At 40.1% G+C, this 22,441-nt stretch overlaps 1 protein-coding gene across 3 annotated transcripts in view; it reads left to right on the forward strand.

Moving 5' to 3' along the window:
* actr3b (actin related protein 3B) overlaps positions 1–22,441 on the forward strand; it is a 74,451-nt gene that overhangs the window by 2,481 nt on the left and 49,529 nt on the right. The window contains exon 2 of one of the 3 annotated variants that reach the window (XM_052015927.1): positions 16,273–16,328. The exons of 1 other annotated variant lie outside the window; for it this stretch is intronic. In XM_052015927.1, coding sequence (XP_051871887.1) covers positions 16,273–16,328 — 56 coding nt within the window. Of the gene's footprint in view, positions 1–16,272; positions 16,329–21,919; positions 21,952–22,441 lie in introns of those variants that run through there. One more of the 3 variants, XM_052015929.1, reaches the window with a different exon arrangement.

A 22,441-nucleotide genomic window follows, 5' to 3' on the forward strand; every position in this document is an offset into this window, starting at 1 on the left:
CTTGAGGCCTTCCTGATGGAGGATGGAAATGTACAGGAACTGGACGTCCATGGTGAAAATGAGGCAGTCAGGGCCAGGGAACTGAAAGTTGTTGAAGTGATGGGGAGCATGCGAAGTGTCCTGGACGTGGGTGCAAAGGGGCTGAACCGAGGGGGACAAAGTGGAGTTGAGATACGAGGACACGAGTTCAGTGGGGCAGGAGCAGGCAGAAACAATGGGCCTATTGGGGCAGTTAGGTTTGTTACCCAAGATTGCCTTTTCACTGTCAAGGCTCTTGATCATATTTTGAGTTACTTTCCTGAAGGCCCCCACAAATATTCCCATAAATGGTGATGGACCCAGTCTGTGAATGTAAAAAACGAGGGTAATATGTTTGAAACAATCTACGAGCGGAAGTACTGAGAAAATGGCTGTTCCTGGCCTTCAGATGTCCACACCATTGCAGATATTACACTTCAGCTGGTACTTGTTGCTGTGTACCTTATATATTCTCCTCAAGCCTTGCAAACCCCTGACGTATCTGTTATTCCTGATTCTGGTCTCACAATCAGCATTGTTGGGAGCTAATTTTTCAGTTGCAATTGAACAAGAATTAGAATAACATCCCTAAACTTTGCACCTCACTATCCAGTTTTCCCCTTTATTCACTGTTGAATCTTCCACCTTTTGACAATGCTTTTTATTATCTGCCTAAGATCTTTTGTGTGGCTTGTGTGAAGCATTTTGAGATGTTTTACCACATTAAAGAAAGGTAGAAGCTATTACATCAAGAAACAGCTGAGCTGGCAACGGTAAAGGCTATAGTGTTGAATATCAGTGATCCAGAACAAGTTGCATCTCCAGCCAAGCTATTCAAGTGCAGCTACTTTGGCATCTTCTAAATTGAAGTGGAACATTGCCCAAAAATGTCCTGTCCGTAAAAATGAGGACGTCCAACCCTGGCTTATTAGCCACAAAGTATTAGAATGGATTGTTGACAGAGATGCCAAGCAGTGCTTTTTCAATAATATGCCCTGGGGTACAGCCCGGAAGACAAATGTCACATTAGCCTTCATTGCGAAAAGGTTGGTATAGAAGAATAAGGAAGTCATTGGAATTATGAAGGATTTTGCTGAGGTGCTGCTAGTATTAAAAATATAAATAATGGTTAAATTTAGACGAAAGTGGCATTTATTTAATTAAGTAAATCAGCAAGACATCCAGGTATTAAATGTTGACCTGAGAGAATCGTATTTTTAGTTCTTATTACATGAAATGGAGGCATGGCAGAACTGCTCAATTCCTTGAATGTACGTCCTGTGCTATTTGGGAATCCAGGATGCTTCTCACGTCCCTACAGCTCACTCGTGTGGTTGGAGAAGAAATGGGTGACCATTAGGTAAGCAAGGAAGACAAGGAGAGTGCAGCAGTCCCCTGAGTGCATCATGTTACATAGAACATAGAACAGTACAGCACAGGAACAGGCCCTCCAGCCCATGATGTAGTGCCGAACTATTTAAGCTAGTAATTAAGCACCTAACTAAATGAATCCCTTCTATCTACACAATGTACATATCCCTCCATTCTCGGTACATTCATGTGCCTATCTGAGAGCCTCTTGAAAGCTCCAGAAAAAATAACCCAAGTTTGTTCAACCTCTCCTAATACCACATGCCCTCTAATCCAGGCAGCATCCTGGTAAACCTCTTCTGCATCCTCTCAAATGCCTCCACATCCTTCCTATAATGGGGCAACCAGAACTGAATGCAATACTCCAGATACAGCCTAACCAGAGTTTTATTGGTATTGGTTTATTATTGTCACTTATACCGAGGTACAGTGAGAAACTTGTCTTGCATACTGATCGTACAGGTCAATTCATTACACAGCGCAGTTACATTGAGCTAGTGCACAGTGCATTGATGTAGTACAGGTAAAAACAATAACAGTACAGAGTAAAGTGTCACAGCTACAGAGAAAGTGCAGTGCAATAAGGTGCAAGGTCACAACAAGGTAGATCATAACTTCCTCACTCTCGAATTCAGTGCCTCGACTAATAAAGACCAGCATGCCATATGCCTTCTTTACCACCCTATAAACCTGTGCAGCTACTTTCAGGGAGCTGTGGACATGGACCCCAAGATCCCTCTGTACATCAACACTGTTAGGGGAATTGCCATTAACAGTGTACTGCATTCCTCTGCCCTCATCTGCAACTGATCGATATCCCGCTGTATCCTTTGGCAATCTTCTACTCTATCCACAACACCACCAATACTTGTATCATCTGCGAATTTACTAACCCACCCATCCACATTTTCATTATATCACAAACAGCGGAGGTCCCCGTACGGATCCCTGAGGAACACCACCAGTCATGGACCTTCAGCCAGAATAAGTCCTATCGACCATTACCCTCTTCTATGGGCAAGCCAATTCTGAATCCAAACGGCCAAGTCGCTGTGGATCCCATGCATCTTAGTATTTTGGATGAGTCTCCTGGATGTTGTCTTAACTGATACTCAGTTCTGAATACTGGAGAAAGTAATGGTTTGTCAGGACAGTACAGCCAGAGCTAAGTCTGAGGCAACTGCATGAAATTGAGAGAGAAAGGACAGGAGAGCTACAGTATTAGTGGATTGAGTATTTAAGGGGCATGATTCCAGAATGATATTGTGCCGGGTCAGGGACGTCACTGAGTTTGAGGGGGCAAGGATCAAAGTCAGAGGCTGTGGTGCTAGTGATGCAGAAAGAAGGATGAGGTACTACATGTAGATGACAGGGATCTAAGGAATGAGATTTTAAAAAAGCCGGACCCTGAAGGTAGTAATCTCAAGAAGTCAGCATCCATCACTAAGGACTCTCACCATCCGGGACATGCCCTCTTTTCATTACTACGATCGGGGAGGAGGTACAGGAGCCTGAAGACCCACACTCAACGATTTAGGAACAGCTCCTTCCCCTCCGCCATCAGATTTCTGAATGGTCCATGAACACTACATCATTATTCATTTCTTTGCACTGTTTACTTATTTTGTAATTTATAGTAATTTTATGTCTTGCACTGTACTGCTGCTGCAAAACAACAACTTTCACGACATATAAGTCAGTGATAGTAAGGCTGATTCTGATTCCAGATGGTTACCAGTGTCACAGAAATAGGGATTAAAAAAGTGCAGATGAACATGTGGATCAGGACAGGGTCAGGAAGGAGGTTTTAAATCCCTGGCGCAATGGTACCAATTCTAAGGCAAGGTGAAACCTATATAAGCTGGATAGGTAGTATCTCAGGAGCGCCAGGGCACATATCCTTGCAGGGAAGATTGCTTGTGTTGTTGGGGAGGGTTTAATTCAGCTTTGTAAGGGAATGGGAAGTTGACAGCAGTTTCAGTAGGGAGAGTGGCAAAAACGGATGCAGGCACTAGTGGTTTAGCAAATGAGCCTGGAAGGTCAAGGCAAGGAAAAATGCCAAATATTAGAAACGTGGAGAGAAAGGAAGGGGTATTAATGGGATTAAAACATTAAAAAGTGGATAAATCACCAAGCCTGAATTAATTGCAGTTCGGACTTCTAAAATAAAAAGAGGAAATAACATGGGCTTTATCATTTTCCAATTCTCTTTGGCTGAACTCTGGCCCTGGAGGTCACAATTTGGGATATTGCTTAAAAATAAGTGTTTACCCATCTAAGATAGAGATGATGTGCAAAATTTTTCTCTCAGCAGGTCCTGACTTTTTGGAATTCTCTTCCACAAAGGGAGGAGGAAGCAGAGTCTTCGCAAATTTTTAAAGCAGAGTTAGATAGATTCTTGATAAAGGGATGGAAGTTTACCAGATTGCAAAGTTGTGGCTACAATCAGATATGCCGTGATCTTATCGAATGGCAGAGCAGGCTTGAGAGGCCTAGTGTCCCACTTCTGTTCCTAATTTGTATGTTTGCATGGAAGGTGGCTAATATGGTATCAATGCTTTTCTAAAAAAAAAGGGCTAGATTGAGTAATCGTGGACCAGTCATTCAGCATAGGTGGTGGACAAATTATTAGAAAAATTCTTGGTGGCAAAATAAATCAACATTTGGGAAAGTGCAGGTTAATCAAGGGGAATCAATTTGGATGTGTTGATAAATTGTGGATGATTTTTGTTTGATGCAGTCATAAATGTATACAGTAACAAAAGTTAACAAATGAGGGTAGTGAATTTCATGTAGTCTATATGGATTTTAACAGTGTTTGACGAAGTCCGCATGGCAAATTGATTAGGAAAGTAAAAGCCCACAGAATCCAAGCCAAGTTGGATTAGAAGTTTTCTTAGTGGGAGAAAGCTAATGGTAATAGTTAATGAGTTTTAGTGAGGCAATGTGCAGTTGGTTTCCACACGGTTAAGTACATGGTTCCTTACTTTTTAGGATACATGCTAATCTGTAGAAACTCGGCTGGATGAACTATTGCAAGTGTGGCAGCTTTTATAGCAGTTCAAAGTCATGGTATTCTTTGGTTTGCTTCTCTTTTCCTAACTCCTCCATGTGTGTATACTGTCAACAAGGCATGAGCCAGGAGACTTTGTATTGGTGTAATTATGATTTCAATAATGATTTGTTAGGAAATCAAATTACTTATGATGCCCTTCAGGGTCAGTGCAGTAATAATTAGTGGTGGTAAAATTACATTGATGTAGATTGAATAATATTTTAAATAAGGAGAAGCAAAATCTACAGTATTGTATTAAAATAATTTTGATCCAGAATTTTGTGGGAGTTACTTTTCACATTTGTCCTTTTGCCTGTTTCCCATTGTAATCTCGTAATCTAGGTGGATGTAGCTGCAACATTATGCAAAGCTTGATATTGCACAGGGCAAAGTGGTCACAGGTTTGTCATTTCATTCCTTCTTCACTGCATGCTGTGTGCTTTCTTCTGAATACAATGAAGGAAACTCCAGATGCTTCTTCAGTAGCTCCTAAGAAGCATAAGATCTCCACTGAGATGGACAAATATAGCAGGGGTTTAAGAATATTATTACTTCAAGTCGCTTACTATTCAGACCTGGACATATATTGTTATTCCTTTATTATTGCCAGATGAAATTCCTAGAATTTCCTAATGACATTTTTGGTGTACCTTCACCACAGAGATGGCAGTGGTTCAAGAAGGCTATCCGTAAACATTTTCTTGAAACCAATGATGAGGGTAAATGTCAGGTTTGTCACTGATGGCCATAACATGAGAACAGCTGTTTAAAAAGAAAAGTATTCAAAGGAATAAGTAGTTTTGTTGCTATTGTAACAACTTACAGCAAACAGATTTTAATGGGTGGTATTCTTGTCCTAAATGGAGAGTAAAAATGTAGAAAACACCCCTGTGGTTGAACTTGTACCTGAGACAAAGGAAAGTGGTTATAGCTGTTGGAGGTCAATCGTCCCATCCCCATGACCTTACTCCTGAAGTGTCCTAAACCTAACCACCGTCCACTGCTTCATCAATGACCTTCTTTCCATCATAAGGTCAGAAGTGGGGATGTTGGCTGATGATTGTGCTCTTCCTCTCACAAATCTTCAATAAATGAAGCAGTTTTTGCCTTTTAGCTTTCAGGCATGAGCTGATAAGTGGCAAGTAACATTCAGCCACAAAAGTGACAAGCAATGACTATTTCCAGTGACAGTGAGTTCATCTATCTACCCTGACATTCAATGGTATTACCACGGGCATATCTCCCATCATCAACATCTTGGGTGTCACCATTGACCAGAAACTCAACTGTACCAGGCACATAAATCTATAGCTAAAAGAGCAGGTCAGAGGTTGGATACTTTATGGTGAGAGACTTGTTTCCTGACAGCATAATGCCCTGCCACCATTTACAAGGCCCAATCAGGAGCATGATGGAATAAGATATCTTTATTAGTCACATGTACATCGAAACACACAGTGAAATGCATCTTTTGTGTAGGGTGTTCTGGGGGGGGGGGGCAGCCCGCAAGTGTCGCCACGCTTCCGGTGCCAACATAGCACGCCCACAACTTCCTAACCCGTACGTCTTTGGAATGTGGAAGGAAACCAGAGCACCCGGAGGAAACCCACGCAGACACATACAAACTCCTTACAGACAGCGGCTGGACTTGCCTGGATAGTTCCAGCCACTCTCAGCTTGATATCATTCAGGGCAAAGCAGCTCCCATCTACCACCTTAAATATTCATTCCCACCGCAACCACCAGCAACAGTGTTACCATTTACAAAGTGCTTTGCAGTTACCCAACTGGATTGCTCCGACAGTTCCTTTAAAACCCATGTCCTGTTTCACCAAAAAGGACGTAGGAAGTAAGAACATGTGAACATCACCACCTGTTGTTTCCCCTCCCAGTTGCACGTCGCACTGATTGGGAATACATTGTTGAGTCTAAATCCTGGAACCCCCTCTCAACTACAGTGTGGGGATACCTTCATCAGAAGAACAGCTATGGTTCAAGTTGGCGGCCCACCTTCTCCTTCTCATGGTCGATTAGGGGTGGGAAATAATATTGGCCTTGCCAGTGATGCCAGATCCAAAAATTGGATAAATCAAAAGTGAACTTTAAAGTTAGCTACATTGTGTAATGTGGCAATTAATATAATTTCTCCTTACCTTGCATGAAATGAATAATAATAGCCTCTTCAATCACCGAATAATTTAATACTCTGTTTTTTTAAACTATGTATTGGTGTAATTATGATTTCAATAATGATTTGTTAGGAAATCAAATTACTTATGATGCCCTTCAGGGTCGGTGCAGTAATAATTAGTGGTGGTAAAATTACATTGATGTAGATTGAATAATATTTTAAATAAGGAGAAGCAAAATCTACAGTATTGTATTAAAATAATTTTGATCCAGAATTTTGTGGGAGTTACTTTTCACATTTGTCCTTTTGCCTGTTTCCCATTGTAATCTCGTAATCATTCGAGAATTTCATTACATAGAATTTACTGCATGCATATTGTCCATACTACATAATGGGTCTACCTGGTGATAATGCTCCATTTAACCTTTCTGTTCCAATTTTGCTCATTTGATATCTAGCTTTACCGTAAGTGCATCCATGATATTAAATGTATGGGAAGTTCTACTTGCAGGGTAATGTACTTTTTCCCAAATCCATTCTTAGACTCATTAACTCTTTTGTGTTCATGACCTCGCAAGCAGAAACTTGTTCAACCTATCTAATACCTTTGTCATATTACTCCACATCTGTTCTATCTCCTTTCTGATATAAAATCATTTTCACACTTGTTTCTATGTCCTTTTTTTGTAAAATAGAGCATTGAGAATTCTGCACATGGTTCTTACTTAACAGAATTACTTTGCTCTTGAGCCCTTCTCCAGAAATGCTCAATGTTGTTCCAGGAAACAAAGAACAGAAATAAACATTTCCTTTCTGGGTAGCAAGTAGTGACAAGTGGAGTGCTGCAGGGAAGGGTGCTTGGATCCCAGCTATTAGCAATATATGAATGACTTGGATGAGGAAACTAAATGTAACAACTCCAAGTTTGTAGACAGCGCAAAGTTGTGGGGGAATGTGAGCTGTGAGAAGTATCTAAGGGTGCACTAATGTGACTTAGACAAGCTGGGTGTGCGGCAAAGGCACGGCAGATGCAGTTTAATGTGGGTAAATGTGAGGTTATCCACTTTGGTTCTGAAAGCAGAAAGATAGATGGTTATCTGAATGGTGAAGGATTGGGAAAAGGGATGACGTAATGAGACGTGGATGTCCTTGTATGTCTGTTGCTGAAAGCAAATGTTCAGGTGCAGCAAGCAGTTTGGAAGGCAAATGATACATTGGCATTCACTGAAAGAGAGTTTGAGTACAGCAGCAAAGATGTCTTGCTACAGCTGTATAGAGATTTGGTGAGACCAATATAGAATTTTTATCTACAGGCTTTTTCGAAACATACCTAGAGTTTGTGTGCAGTTTTGTTGTTCTTGCCCTGGAGGGAATGCAGTGAAGGTTACCTAGAATGATTCCTGACATATAAGGAGAGATTGGGTAGGTTAGGCGAATATCCACTGAAGTATAAAAGAATGAGAGAGAATATTATAGAAACCTACAAAACTGTAACAGCTTCTGATTGACATGGAGGATGTTTCTGATGGCTGGAGGGCCTAGAGCCAGTTTACAGCCTCAGGATATGGGTTATACAATATAGAATTGAGATCAGGAGAAATTTCTTCACTTAAAGGGTTGTAAACCCATGCGTTTCTCTAGTACAGAAGACTGCAGAGGCCAAATCATAAAATATATTCAAGAAGGAGGTAGATATATTTATTAATGCCAGAGGAACCAAGGGGTCTGGGGAGAAATCAGGAATAGAATACTGAAGTGGGTGATCAGCCTTGGTCATGTTAAGTGCTGGAGCAGGCCAGAAGGGCCGAATGGCCTGCTCCTAATTTCTATGTTTCTATGAAGCTAAGAGGTTTGGTTGCATTGTTTTTAATCAATCTATCCTAAGAATTTGTATTCTCGGATCCTTTCGCAGTGCTTTCCCATGTGCATTCTTATCTTCCCAAGGATGAATGGTCTCTATGCCTGCCACAAAGATTGACAAAGTTTTGCTATGATTCAGACATTTGCATACTCATTATAAAAAAATCTTGCCACATTCTAAAGAAGTGCGGCTTTTCTCCCTATCAAATAACTAATTTGGCGTTTGCAAATATTGATGTGTTGGAACAAGTTATCCACGTCTTTTATATCTTTGACTAAAAGTTTCAATATTTTCTCTCTATTGACCTGAGCTAATACAAATATAGTTTTCTAGATTTGTTCTATCTCTCTTATTAAACATAAGAGCAATAGGCCACTAGTGTTATTCTTATTGCACTATTTTTAAAAGCATTTCATGGGAAATTCTGTACATGATGATGTAAAGAATGGATAGATATGGTGGCAGGTTGATGGACAAGTTGTTGGCAAGTTCATGTGGAGCATTTGGATCTGGTCCTGTTGACCCAAATCACCTTTCAGTGCTATGCTTTCTATGCAATTGTATAATTCCATCAAACAGTGAATTCTTGACCTGTATAAGATCAGATACCTTTATTAGTCACATGTACATTGAAACACACAGTGAAATACATCTTTTTGCGTAGTGTTCTGGGGGCTGCCCACAAGTGTTGCCACGCTCCCGGCGCCAACATAGCATGCCCACAGCTTCCAAACCTGTATGTCTTTGGAATGTGGGAGGAAACCGGAACACCTGGAGGAAACCCACGCAGTCACAGGGAGAACATACAAGCTCCTTACAGACAGTGGCCGGATTTGAACTTGGGTCGCTGGTGCTGTAAAGCGTTACACTAGCTGCTACACTGAGAGAGAAAAACTGTTGAGCTCTTTGAAACAAAGGATACTCCAAACAAAGCCTCCTTTCCCCTGCTCCCACATGATGGAGATGCTTTTGCTGAAATCTTGGAATATGTCCTGTGATGGGGTACAGTGTGCTGAAAGGAGACCAACACAATATGAAAAGCCCAACTCATTTTTTGTGCTGAAAAATAATTAAATTCAGATGGAGAGCTGATTCCTTGATCTAGTTCTGTGATTCATGGCTGCATAAAATTCATTTGGAGCAAGGTTGGCTCTTGTAAATTTAAGATGGCAACTACTCAGTCTTGTGGAGACAGTTATCCTTGGTACCAATAGTACTTCATACCATAATACTAAATTAATCTGCTTTAAATCCTTGTGTAAATAACCACCAAAGAGTGGTTTTGCCCCTGAATAGTCCAGTGGTCTATGATTGTTAAATTAATCTTGTTCCTCTGTTTAATGAAGAATATTAGCAAAGATATAAATTCTGTATTGCTGCTGACTGTGAGGAGGCCTTTATTTTGGTTAGCTAATCACTCGTGTGCATATTTAATGAGAATGAAACCCATTGCCATACTCAAGTCTTTATGTGTTATTGATTTCCCCATCTAAACCTGAATATTCAGTTGAGCCTAAGGATATTGCTGTAATTGAACTGCCGCAGTATGACAGCTCCAACCAACATCACTGATGTTAATAAAATGGCTAGCCACTGGGAGATCCTGCCTGACCTGCTGAATTCCTCCTGCATTTTGTGTGTGCCACTGATGTTAATGTCTGGATGTATGTACGATCATACAAAATAGGAGCAGGGTTAACCAATTAGCATTTTGAGCCTGCTCCCCTATTCAATACAATTGTGGCTGATCTGGTTGAAACCCCAACTCAGCAGTCCTGCCTAACCCTGATAATCTTTCACCTCTTGCTTATAAAGAATCTCTCAAATTCTGCATCCACTATACTTTGGGAAAGAGAGTTCCAAAGACATGAATATCAGAGAGGAAAAAAAAAACATCTCATTGGTATTAAATGGTTGCACCTTAATTTTAAACAGTGACCTCTGGTTCTAGATTCTCCTGCAAGAGGAAGCATCCTTTTCATGTCCACCATGTCAAGGTCCGTTAAGTATATAAAACAGGTCACCTCTCACTTCAGTAAATCTCAGTGAATACAAGCCCAGCATGCAAACAAAAGCTTTACACTGTATCTTGGTACATGTGACAATAATAAAACCAGTCTTTGCTCATAAGACCACCGTCCCATTCCCAGTTATTAGTTGAGTAAATCTTCTCTGAATTGCTTCCAATGCATTGCTTCTGAAATAAGGAGACCAGTACTGAACACAGTATTCAATATGTAGTGTTGCCAATGCTCTATGTAACTGTAGCATAACCTTCCTATTGTATTCAGTTCCTTAATTATATTCTGACAGCTTTCCAAATTATTTGCTGTACCTTTGTACTAATTGTGTGAATCTCAGAGTACAGCAATATCTCACCACTTGGATAATATGCTTTTATTATTTTCCTGTTGTAATGGATGATTTAACATTATCCTCCATTTGCCAAATCTTTGTTCACTCACTCAATCTATCAATATCTCCTTGTAGCTTCCTTGTGTTCTCTTTGAAATTGACTTTCTTGTCCCTTTGTGCCATTAGAACAAATTTAGCAGATGTAACTTTGGTCTCTTCATCCAAAATATTTATATATGTTGAAAAAAAATTGAGACTCAGAACCACCATCCCCAGTGGAACACCACATATTACACCTTGTCAGTCAGGAAAAGCCGGACTTCTGCCTACTCTGTCTCCTGTTAACCAGCCAATCTTCTAAACATATCAATATGTTACCTCCTGCAACATTAACTTTTATTTTTCGCAATAAAGTTCTCTAATCCAGGCAATATCCAAGTGAATATCCTCTGCACCCCCTCCAGCACAATCACATCCTTCCTATAATGTGGCTAACAGAAAGGCACACAATACTCCAAATGTGCCCTAATCAGTTTTCTGTAAAGTTGCAACATAATATCCCAACTTTTATATTCCATGCCCCGACCTAGGAAAGCAAGCATATGCCTTCTTCGCACCCTACCTACCTGTGTCGTCCCTTTCAGGGAACTGTGGATTTGAATCCTAAGGGCCCTCTATTCATTGACGTTCCTTAATGTGGTGCCATTTACTGTATGCCAATACCAATACCCACATTTGACTTTCCAAAATGCATCACCTCGTACTTGTTGGGATTAAATTCCATCTGCCAATGTTCCATCCATATCAGGTATCTCAGCAGCCACCTCTAAAATGAAAGGCATCAGAACCTGGGAACTTTTCATCCTGACAATCTGCTCAGAACTTACTTCCCTGGTGATTATTAGTTTTCATGAGTTCCTTCCTCCCTTCAATTCCTGATTTACAACTCTTTCTGCAGTGCTAAACTGGTGCAAAATACCTGTTTAATTTAGCTGCCCTATTTTCCAATACTAATTCCCCAGATTCATTTTCTAAAGGACCAATGTTCACTTTAAGTATCTGTAGAAACTCTTATTGTATGTTTACACCAAAGGCTATCATTATATCATATTCTAATCTTTATTAATCTTTTAGTATTTGATGTTTTTAATATGTTGTCCATTGTTCTGACCCATATCTTCGCACAGTTGAATGCTGTTTTTCTTTGTTTGATGCTTTCTTTAACATTTTTAATTAGCCATCGATGGTGGGTCCTACGCTTGAAATTTTTCTCATTGAGATGTATATATTCTGTGTATTCTGAAAGATGCTCTTAAATGTCTTCTACTGTATCTTCTAATTGGTACTTCACTTTAACTAGCTCTGCTTTTATGCCCTCATCATTGCCTTTATTTAAGTTTAGTTAACTAGCCTTAGATCCATTCTTCTCTCCCTTAAACTGAATATAGAATTCAATCGTATCATAATTGCTGCCACCTAGGGGTGCCTTCACTACATAGTTATTAATTAATTCTGTTCTTTATTTCCCATATTAATACCTTTTATCTCTGGTCTTGGAGATTTTCATCCCTTGTCCCTATGACTTTGTTTAAAATTTTCATCCCTTGTCCCTATGACTTTGTTTAAAATCCTCCCTACCTCCCTCATTATGTGGCTCATTAGAACACTGGTGTCAGTATGGTTCGGGTGTAAGACATGGAACTGGCCCTTTGGCCCACCATGTCTGCACCAACCACGATGCCAATCTAACTAATTGCATCTGCCTGCATGTGGTCTGTATCCCTCTATTTCCTGTCTGTTCATGTGCCTGTCCAATACATGGGTATCATTGGCACCTAGGTATCCTTGTCTAGATTCTCCTAATGGTACAGTTCCCACTTTCCCAGTCCTGTTGCCATTGCCCCATGAAGTAGAACCCACATCTCCCACACCAGTTTTAAAGCCACACATTCATCTCTCTAGTCTTACTTGTCCAATTGCAGATGATTTGGGTAATAAACCCAAAGATCTTTGGATCTAGCCACTAGCCATCCCCCCTCCCCCTTCCTCTTTGCGCTTTGCAAGTGGTTTCTGTGATTTACCCAAAGAGCATCCAGGAGTTCCATAGTCCAGTGTATCTCAAATAAAGATTACCAAGGCAGGGAATAACCTGGCTCCAATCTGAGGGGATAATATATTGTTTTTGGTATGGAGGTCTTTAATCTACATATAAAATGGACAAGCCAAATTATATGTAATAAGATGGAGGATGAATTCATGGACTGTATACAAGATAGTTTTTGAGGTCAATACATTGAGGAACCAACAAGGGAAAAGGCTATTTTAGATCTTGTTTTATGCAGTAAGAAAGGGGTAATTGATGAGTCTGTCATAAAGGCACCTTTGAAGAAGTGTATCCCTGATGTATTTTGTATTGAAATTGAAAGTGATGTAGTTTAATATGAAATTGGGTAGAAGGGAAGAGCTAGCTATGGCTAATTGTGGAAAATATATTGAAAAGAATGACCGTGGCCAGTCAGTGGCTAGCATAGAAATAATGAGGGATTACCCAATTTGGTGCACAAAGTAGAAAATCAAAGTATTTATTAAGAGATTAGATAATATTCATGTTCAGAGGTACTAAGGTATCTTTCTGCATGTGCAGCAAGTAATTAGGAAGGAAAATGGTATATTAGCCTTTGTTATGAGAGAATTTCAGTAAAGATGTCACAATGCAATTGTATAGGGCAGTGGTGAGACTGCACCTGCGGTGTTGTGTACAATTTTGATTAAGGCCTAAAAAGGGATATACTTGTCACAAAGGGAATTTTCTTGCTAAACCTCTCTTTTTAGAATGCTTCTGCCCAATGTCTCTTTCCATCTTCTATTATTTCTCTGCTGCCTTTAATTCTGTTGGCTTTTCCAACCTCTTCATTTCTAGAATATTGTGGGCTCCATTTTGCACTCTTCCTCCCCTTGATAACGTCATAGGAAGCACAGAATCATGTGGGCTTTCACAAAAATCTATATTCTTCTGCCTTGACTATGTTGCCTTCCCAGCACCTGCACTTGTACAGCCAGCATAATCAAAGACCCCACCCACCCGGGACATTCTCTCTTCTCTACTCTTCCATCGGGTAGAAGATACAGGAGCCTGAGGGCACGTACCACCAGACTTAAGGACAGCTTCTACCCCACTGTGATAAGACTATTGAACAGTTCCCTTATACAATGAGATGGACTATGACCTATGACCTATGATCTCATGACCTCACGATCTACCTTGTTGTGGCCTTGCAGCATATTGCACTGCACTTTCTCTGTAGCTGTGACACTTTACTTTTTACTGTTATTTTTTTTACCTGTACTACATCAATGCACTCTGTACTAACTTGATGTAACTGCACTATGTAACGAATTGACCTGTAAGATTGGTTTGTAAGACAAGTTTTTCACTGTACCTTGGTACAAGTGACAATAATAAACCAATACCAATACCAAAATTTTGGTGCTCCACTTCCATAGTGATCTGACTCCTTCCTGGGACCCCATTCTTTCCCAAATCCAGCAGCTTCTTTCTATGAAATGCTACCCATTTCTTCCCTCACTTGTCCTCATCTACAAACAAATATAAAACTTTTTCATTTTGAATTTCACTCCTTCCAAAACCCTTCACATTAGCTTCTCACAAATGTTTGCAACTCATTAGTCTTTTTTTTCCTGAGATTTCCATATCCCAGGAACTTAGAGGACCTTTTGCCCTTGCATCCCTTTATGAACTTCTCCAAGCACAGTGGAAACCTCATTTGACCATGCAACACTTTCTAAGCACCACCTGGTTTCCTTATGCCAGCATACTCCTTCATCCTTAACTGGCTCTAATATTGGCAGCCACTTCCATGGTCTATGGGCCACTCAATGGCTACATCTTGAACTTGCTTCCCCATAAGCTTCCTACTAGTAACCTATCCCCTCCTTGGTAGTCAGGCTGCAGCACGCAGAAGACTATTGTGCACCTGGAAGCCAAATTCCAAGTCGTTGTCAATTTGTTCACAGAAGCTTAGAAGAGGTTGAGGCTTGCACTCAAAATCTGCAAAACAAATGTCCTCTGCCAGCCTGACCCTGCTGCACAACACTGCCTTCCAACAATATACATCCATGTAAGACCCCAGATAATGTGCACCATTTACCATATCTCAGAAGTTACCTCTCAGTGATATACAATTCACTATTGGCTTCAGTGCACCAGCACAGCCCCCAGCGGTTTAAGGAAAATAGCATTTAACATTAAAGATTGCAAGCATGGCATAAAAAGCGTGGTCTATCCCTGCCCTCCATTATGCTTCTGAGACTTGGACTACCTACAGTAGACATCTCATGGCACTGGAAAGAGGCATCAATGCTGTCACCACAAGATCCTTCAAATTCACTGACAGGATCAGTGAGTCAATGTCCTCAGCACTGCAGTCTTAATACACTCAGTCACCTCTGTTAGACAAATTGTCATTCAGGAGCCTGATACCTGACCTGAAACGGATACTCTAATACAAGCTCTGTAATAGGAAGAGATATAAGGCTGACAGAGAAAAAGCTTTAAGGATGCCCTCAAAATCTCCTTGTAAAAGATACAACATTCCCACTGGCTCCTTGGAATTCCTGGCCCCCAACCACTTAAAGTGCAGAAGGAACATTCGGGAGGCATTGAGAGCCTCAAGCCCTTGCATTAGGAGCACACAGCAGCTGAGTATAAATTGTGTAAGGAGTGGACTACCTCCCAAACTAGTGCATTGTTAGTCCCATATTGGCCTCATTGGTCCCCTAAGAATTCACAGAACTGGAGAGGAAATAAGTCATCCTTGATCCCTCGTAAGAAGAAGAAGCCCCCTTAACACCTTTCCTTCAGGCTTCATTAACTTCAATGATTCTGACTCTCCGACTTCCCTCTTTCAGCTTTGTACTTGCCCTTTCTTTGCTCAGCACAATGTACTTGAAACAATATGGAAAGTAATTTAGGATGGTTTGCATTCTTTGCAAGGTTCTAGATTCATTGTTTTCCTGTCTTTTGCTTTAAAGTGATTGTTTTCTGCTGTAACAACAAAAGAAAGGCAGAATTTTCATGTCCAAGTACAAAAGTAGCTGAAGGACCTACAGAAAGTTAATATTTTGAAATAATTAGTAATTGTTCTGTGCTTTGGTCACGCATCTTTTGCAATTCAATTTTTAATGAAATTTATTACATGAAAGCATTATAACATTGTACAAAATACCAAAGAATTAAGGATCAAAGAAAGATTTTCAATATATTTTGCTGAGGTCAGTTTTCTCTTGTTTAAACTTATTTTAATCTGCTTTTTGAACAGTGTCAAAGCTGCTTCTGCTGGCACATGGTTTTCATAGAAAGCACAGTAAAAAGAGACATGAAAGATAAAGGCTAAGGATGTTTCTTTTTCTCTCTCTCTCTCTCTCTCTCTCTCTTTTCCGATCTCCCTGTCTTCCCCTCAGATACACAAAGCTTGGTTATGCAGGTAACACAGAACCACAGTTCATCATTCCTTCATGTAAGTAAAATGAATGTCTTTTTAAAAATATTTCCAGTTCTATTTTGCAGTTTAATCTAGTTTAATGACATAATAATGTATTTTTTAACTTCGAGGGGAAATACAAACATAACCTTTGTATTCTTATTTCATTTGACAGAATCTTTTGTAGTTTCATTTCATTTGACATAAGTCCCTTGCCCTAGGACCTATCTCCTTTAACTCTAAGTATGACTTTGCATCAGTAAAATGTTTCAGAGAACTCAAGATGATGTGGTACTGGACTGTACTGTGGTTCCCAGAAAATTGCCATAAATTAGAACGTATTCTTCCAAGTGGGTTAAAATTTGCTTGTTCCAACTTTTGACTCAGTCACTGCTCCACTGAAATGGGAATGTTGATCAAGTTACTGTGCGAGGCAAGAAGCACATTTGTTCTCCTACCTTGATCATAGTAATGTGCTACTCACCATACTCTTTGGTCTTTATAATGGTCAGTCAGAGGCCTGGACCTTTGATCCCTCTGTCAGTGGGAAATTTGAATCCTAGTAATTAAGGAAATCTGGAATAAAAAGCTTGTGCCAGTAAAGCTGACTGTGAAGCCACTGGAATGTCATTAAAAAAAAACCCAGGTTCACTAATGTGCTTTTAGAGGAGGAAGTTTGACCTACATGTGACTTCAAACCCACTGCCTTAATAGGGCAGATTGTTAGGGATGCCAATGTTGTCGATTAAATTAAAAACAAACTGGCTGACCTTCAGAAGGACTGAAGAATATGATGGGCAGTACATTATTATATGATGGCCAGTACATTATTATATGCTGGTGCATTCCACTGCTTCTGAACAGCATTAGTTGAGGCAGGAGAAGAAATTTGCTTCTTGCCTTTTCTTGGAAATGAATGTACCATTGATGACTTCATGCGGGGGAAAAAAATTAAACTGTATCTCTCATCTTTTATGACATGGAAGGAGGCCATTTTCCCCCATCAAGTCTTTCCTGGCTCTTCGAGCATTCTCACACTTAGTTTTCCGTATCCTATTCTCTGTCGTGTGCACATTAACTTAACCCAATTTTTCCTGCCATGTATTTACACTACAGGTAATGTACGTTAGCCATTTAACCTACTAGGTCATCTTCGATGTTCTGTGTTATTATAGTGCTACTTCCTGTGGCAATGGAAATAGTGGAGAAGTGTGATACAGGCTGCACTTTTGATAAAAACCGTTTAACATACTATTCAAAACACATTCTCTCCCAAACATTTGTACTTAACAAAGGTTCTAATTTTGGCTTTATTTTCCATGTGTTCCTCCATATTTTGTGGTATAATCCCCTGCCCCTCACCTCCATCCTCCACCCTCCCCACTGCACTATGATGTATAACTATCTCATCTTCTCAGTGAGCAATGAAATTTGACCAAATCAAATTTCTCATTCGTCCTTTCTCCCCACTACCTAGGGGCTTCTGTTTAAGTAGAGTGGCATATCTTCTCTGATGCTTTTCTTTCATTAAATGCTGGGAAAGATGCAACATTTGGTTGATAATGACTCACCCTAGAATAACCATAACAAATGCTACATGGTGTAGAGCAAATTAGTGATTTGTCAATAATTTAATTATATAGCTTCAAAGAACCATAATCAGGGTTGTAAATTTGAGCAGGAAGTTTTTTGTTTCCTTTGTGGGGTTCTCAACAGGATTTATTTTATTTGGTCTTGCTGTGAATCTGTTCTTAAATTAATGCCTTCTGTATCTCCTTTTTTAAAGACCATGTCTGGACCATTGTCTGGACCATTGGAGAGTTATTGCTGTTCTTAAATTTCAATCATTTACTGAGAAAACAAAATAAGCCTACTCTTTGAATCTCAGTTTACTTGCTGCAATATCAAAATAAAAGGTACAAACAAACAATAAATGAAATAGTTTAGATCTGATTTCTAAAGCCATGGTATTGATTACTTTGCTTGTGATGATGCCATAGAGAAACAGTTTTTTTGGCAGCTGGGTGGCACAGTGTGTGGCATCAATACCTGAAGTCAAGCACATAAACTTCTGTCAGAGAGTTTGGAACATATGCTATTAGCATGCACAATGTTCCTCTCGCCAGAGAAAATACACATGATGTCACATTATTATGGGTTGGAAAAGGCTATTTGACTGAAGGCTGCCAAGGTAGTGAATAAGAATAAATTTCGTCCCTTTCAAGTTTGTCAGTTTGCATAAAGATGAAAGGACATATGAGGATAAACAAAATGTGTGATCTAATGGAATAATTTTAGCTTTTAGTAACAGAAAGGAGTAATTTGGAAGTTGTCTTCTAGAAGCCAAATATTGGCAACTACAGTAAAGCATTCTTGGTGGAGTTGACTACACTATGCTTGCCTAGTATGGGGAAGTTATGTAGGGAAAGTTCCAAATGAGGATTGAAAATGAGCTGTTGAGAGCAGGGATAGCTGAGGACAATTCCCAGATAGTTTAGTGTGGAGTTTTTAGAAGGTTGGAATTGCTGGAGGACAGAAATTTGGAGAGTTTGGAGTAAGGAAGAGATCACAGAGCTGGCGTTGTAGAAGGGTGATTGTTTCATTGATCTGCTATGGCCTTAAATTGAGTGGTAGCCTGATGGTCTCTAGCCTTTGTATAGTTTGAAGCTATCTAATCATCTAAATGTGGTTGAGTGCAGGTGAATTATACTCCTGGCCTCTTGGCTCTCATTTTACCATCCATTGGAGAATCATGGCTTGTTTCTTGGAAAATATTTCTTTTCACTGAACGTCTCCTCTGTGATTTCAAACTTCATCTCAACCCTTGTTGCTTACTCCACTGAGTTTATTACCTTTCCTTTTCCCCTGTCTTTCCTCAGGTTTAAATTTTCACAGCCAATCTCTCAGTTTCATTTCATGTGGCAATTCTATTCCAACTGATTATTTTCCTGAAAATCAAAAAATCAACTGTAGATGCTGGAAGTGTGAACTAAAAGCAGAAAATGCTGGAAACACTCAGCAGGTCAGGCAGCATCTGCGGAAAGACAAACAGTTCCTGTTTCAGGTCCGAGGTGAATGGTCTTGAACTTGATATTTTTTCTTGTCTTCTCTTCGTGTCATGCTCCATCATGCTCATTTTTTTTCAATATTTAGTGACTGGATAAAAACTTTAAATGCCTTGTACTGCATTTCCAAATCCCAAGTGTTCTCACAATCCACATGACTTTACTGCAGTTACTGATTGGTTAAGTCACACCTATTCAAATACCTTTGGTGCCCTTGTCCCCACTATAAACATTTCCACAAGGTACACCTTTCATCTTTGCTTCCTAAGTTCAAGCACTGTAGATTTGAATATTATCCTTCTTTTACCCTCTGTAAAGAAATCACCCAGAATTTTCATGTGTTTAGTTCCATTAGCAGTTCTTGTTATGATTCTTTGTTAATTATCAGAATCAGGTTTATTATCACTGACATATGTCATGAAATTTGTTGTTTTGCCGCAGCAGTACAGTGCAAGACAGGAAGACATAAAAATTACTGTAAGTTACAAAAATAAATAAATAGTGCAAAAGAGGAATAATGAGGTAGGGTTCATGGGCCATTCAGAAACCTGATGGCAGAGGGGAAGACGCTGTTCCTGAATCATTGAGTGTGGGTCTTCAGGCTCCTGTACCTCCTCCCTGATGGTAGTAACGTGAAGAGGGCATGTCCCAGATGGTGAAGGTCCTTAGTGACAAATGCCGCCGCCTTGAGGCACGGTCTCTTGAACATGGCCTCGATGGAGGGGAGGGTTGTGCTCGTGATGGAGCTGACTGAGTCTACAACCCTCTACAGCCTCTTTCGATCCTGCACATTGGAGCCTCCATACCAGGTGGTGATGCAGCCAGTCAGAATGCTCTCCACCATAAATCTGTAGAAATTTGCAAGAGTCTTTGGTGACGTACCAAATCTCCTCAAACTCCTAATGAATTAGAGCCGCTGGCGTGCCTTCTTTGTGATTGCATCGATGTGTTGGGCCCAAGACATGAGATGTTGATGCCCAGGAACTTGAAGCTGCTCAACCTTTCCACCGCTGACCCTTCAATGAGGACTGGTGTATGTTCTCCCAACTTCCCCTTCCTGAAGTCCACAATCATTTCCTTGGTCTTGCTGACATTGAGTGTGAGGTTGTTGTTGTGACACCACTCAACCAGCCGATCTACCTGTACGCCTCCTTACCGCCATCTGAGATTCTACCACAACAGTGGTGTCATCGGCGAATTTATAGATGGTGTCTGAGCTGTGTCTACCCACACAGTCATGAGCGTAGGGGGATTATTTACAAAACAAAGCCCTCTGATATATTTGCAGTCCTTCAATTCTAGCCTCTTGGTCATCCCCAGATTTAATTCGTCCACCTTGTCGTCTTTCTTTCAGCTCAAGAAAGGCCCAAATATCTAGAACCCCATCTCTCTCTCTCTGTACCCCTTTTAAGATGCATCTTTAAAATCTTTTTCTCTTGAGCAAGCTTTTCATCATCTGCCCTAATGTCTCTTTGTTTGGCATGGTGTCAAATTTTTGTCTAAAACCTGTGAAATGTTTTGAGAGATCTTGCTGCATTAAAGCTGTTTTTATATATACCTGCTGTTGCCTTCAGTAGAAAAACAACTTGGAGAACCATCAATAGATTTGTCTGGATCATATTCAGCATCTTGTGGTTATGCTGTCTGTCACCTAAACTGGTTAAGGTCATCCAGAAATGATGAATGTAAGATAATAACCAGCTTCTCTGAACAAATGATCTTCATGTACTGCCCTCCCCACCTCCTCCACTTTCATCTTGATCAACAAATGTGTGAAACTAGTGGGATTTCTTATGTCATAAATATCGTGGCTATCTACGTCTTTCCCATTGGACAAAGTTTCTATAATGTTTCCTAGTGACCTGGCACTGAGATCAGATATTTCTGCAACTTTTCCAGCTTCTGCCTCATTACCTCTTTAACACATTATTAATCCTTTGATCCTATTCTGGCCGAATAGTTGACTACCTAGTTTCCCTTCATGAGCACAATGTCAACGGATGGTGCGTATAGTTATCTTTCTTCAGCTTCTGATTGCCCCTGATTTAAAATCTGCCATCACCAGCTTTGTGGGAATAAAAACCCAACACTTTGAGTGCACTGTCCTTGCAAAAAAAAAGCTCCCCATCTCCGACTCCCTTTTCTATTCAAAATCCTTGAACCTTGCAGCCTGCCAAATCCATGGAGGTATGTGCACAAAAATCTTTGAAGATGGCAGGACAAGTTGAGAAGGCTGTTGTTTACTAATAAAGCGCAAGGGCTCCATGGCTTTATAAAGAGGCGAAGAGTGTAAAAACAAGGAAGTTGTGCTGAACCTTTATAAAGCACGGATTGGACTCCAGTTAGAGTAATGCGTTCAGTTCTGGTCTCCACAATATCGAGATGTTTTCAGGGGTATTGGAAAGGATGCAGGCATGTGCTGGACTGGCATTGGGATTATGTGCAGTCTTGAGAAGTTGTGGTTGCTCACCTTGATGAGAGTATTCAAAATCAGGATTAACTTTGACAGAGCAAGTATTGAGAAACCATTTGCAGTGACAGAAAGGTTGGTAACCAGAAGGTGTAGATTTGAGGTAACAGCAAAAGGATAAGAGGTAACTTAAGATTTTATTTTATATAGTAAGCAATTGTGATCTGGAATGCTCTGCCTAAAAGGATACTGGAAGTGAATTCAGTATTATCAAAAGGGAATTGGAAAGTTGTGGGGACAGGATCAGGGTTTGAGGCAAATTGGATAGGTTCAGGCACAATGGGCTGAACAGCATCTATCGGCTAATATCATTGTTTGATGACATTATGATTTCTATGATTTCCATTTGATAGTGCTTTTAAGTTTATGTGGGTTTAGTTACAATTTAAATTTATTATACATATTTTGCACCAAGAATTCTCATTTATCTTGAAGTCCATTGTTTAGCGAATTTCACTTTAACACACAAAGCTCCAATTTTGACATGGGATGTATTGTTACTGATGAGGCACAGTCAGGCGGCTTTTAACGCCCCCAGTTCCTTTTGGTGAAAACCCTTCCTTCAATGGATTTGCATTTTATTCCCCTGAACTGAACAAACAAGATAATATGTG

The sequence above is a fragment of the Pristis pectinata genome, chromosome 5 (genome assembly GCF_009764475.1).
Source record: "Pristis pectinata isolate sPriPec2 chromosome 5, sPriPec2.1.pri, whole genome shotgun sequence".
Classification (NCBI taxonomy): Eukaryota; Metazoa; Chordata; class Chondrichthyes; order Rhinopristiformes; family Pristidae; genus Pristis; species Pristis pectinata.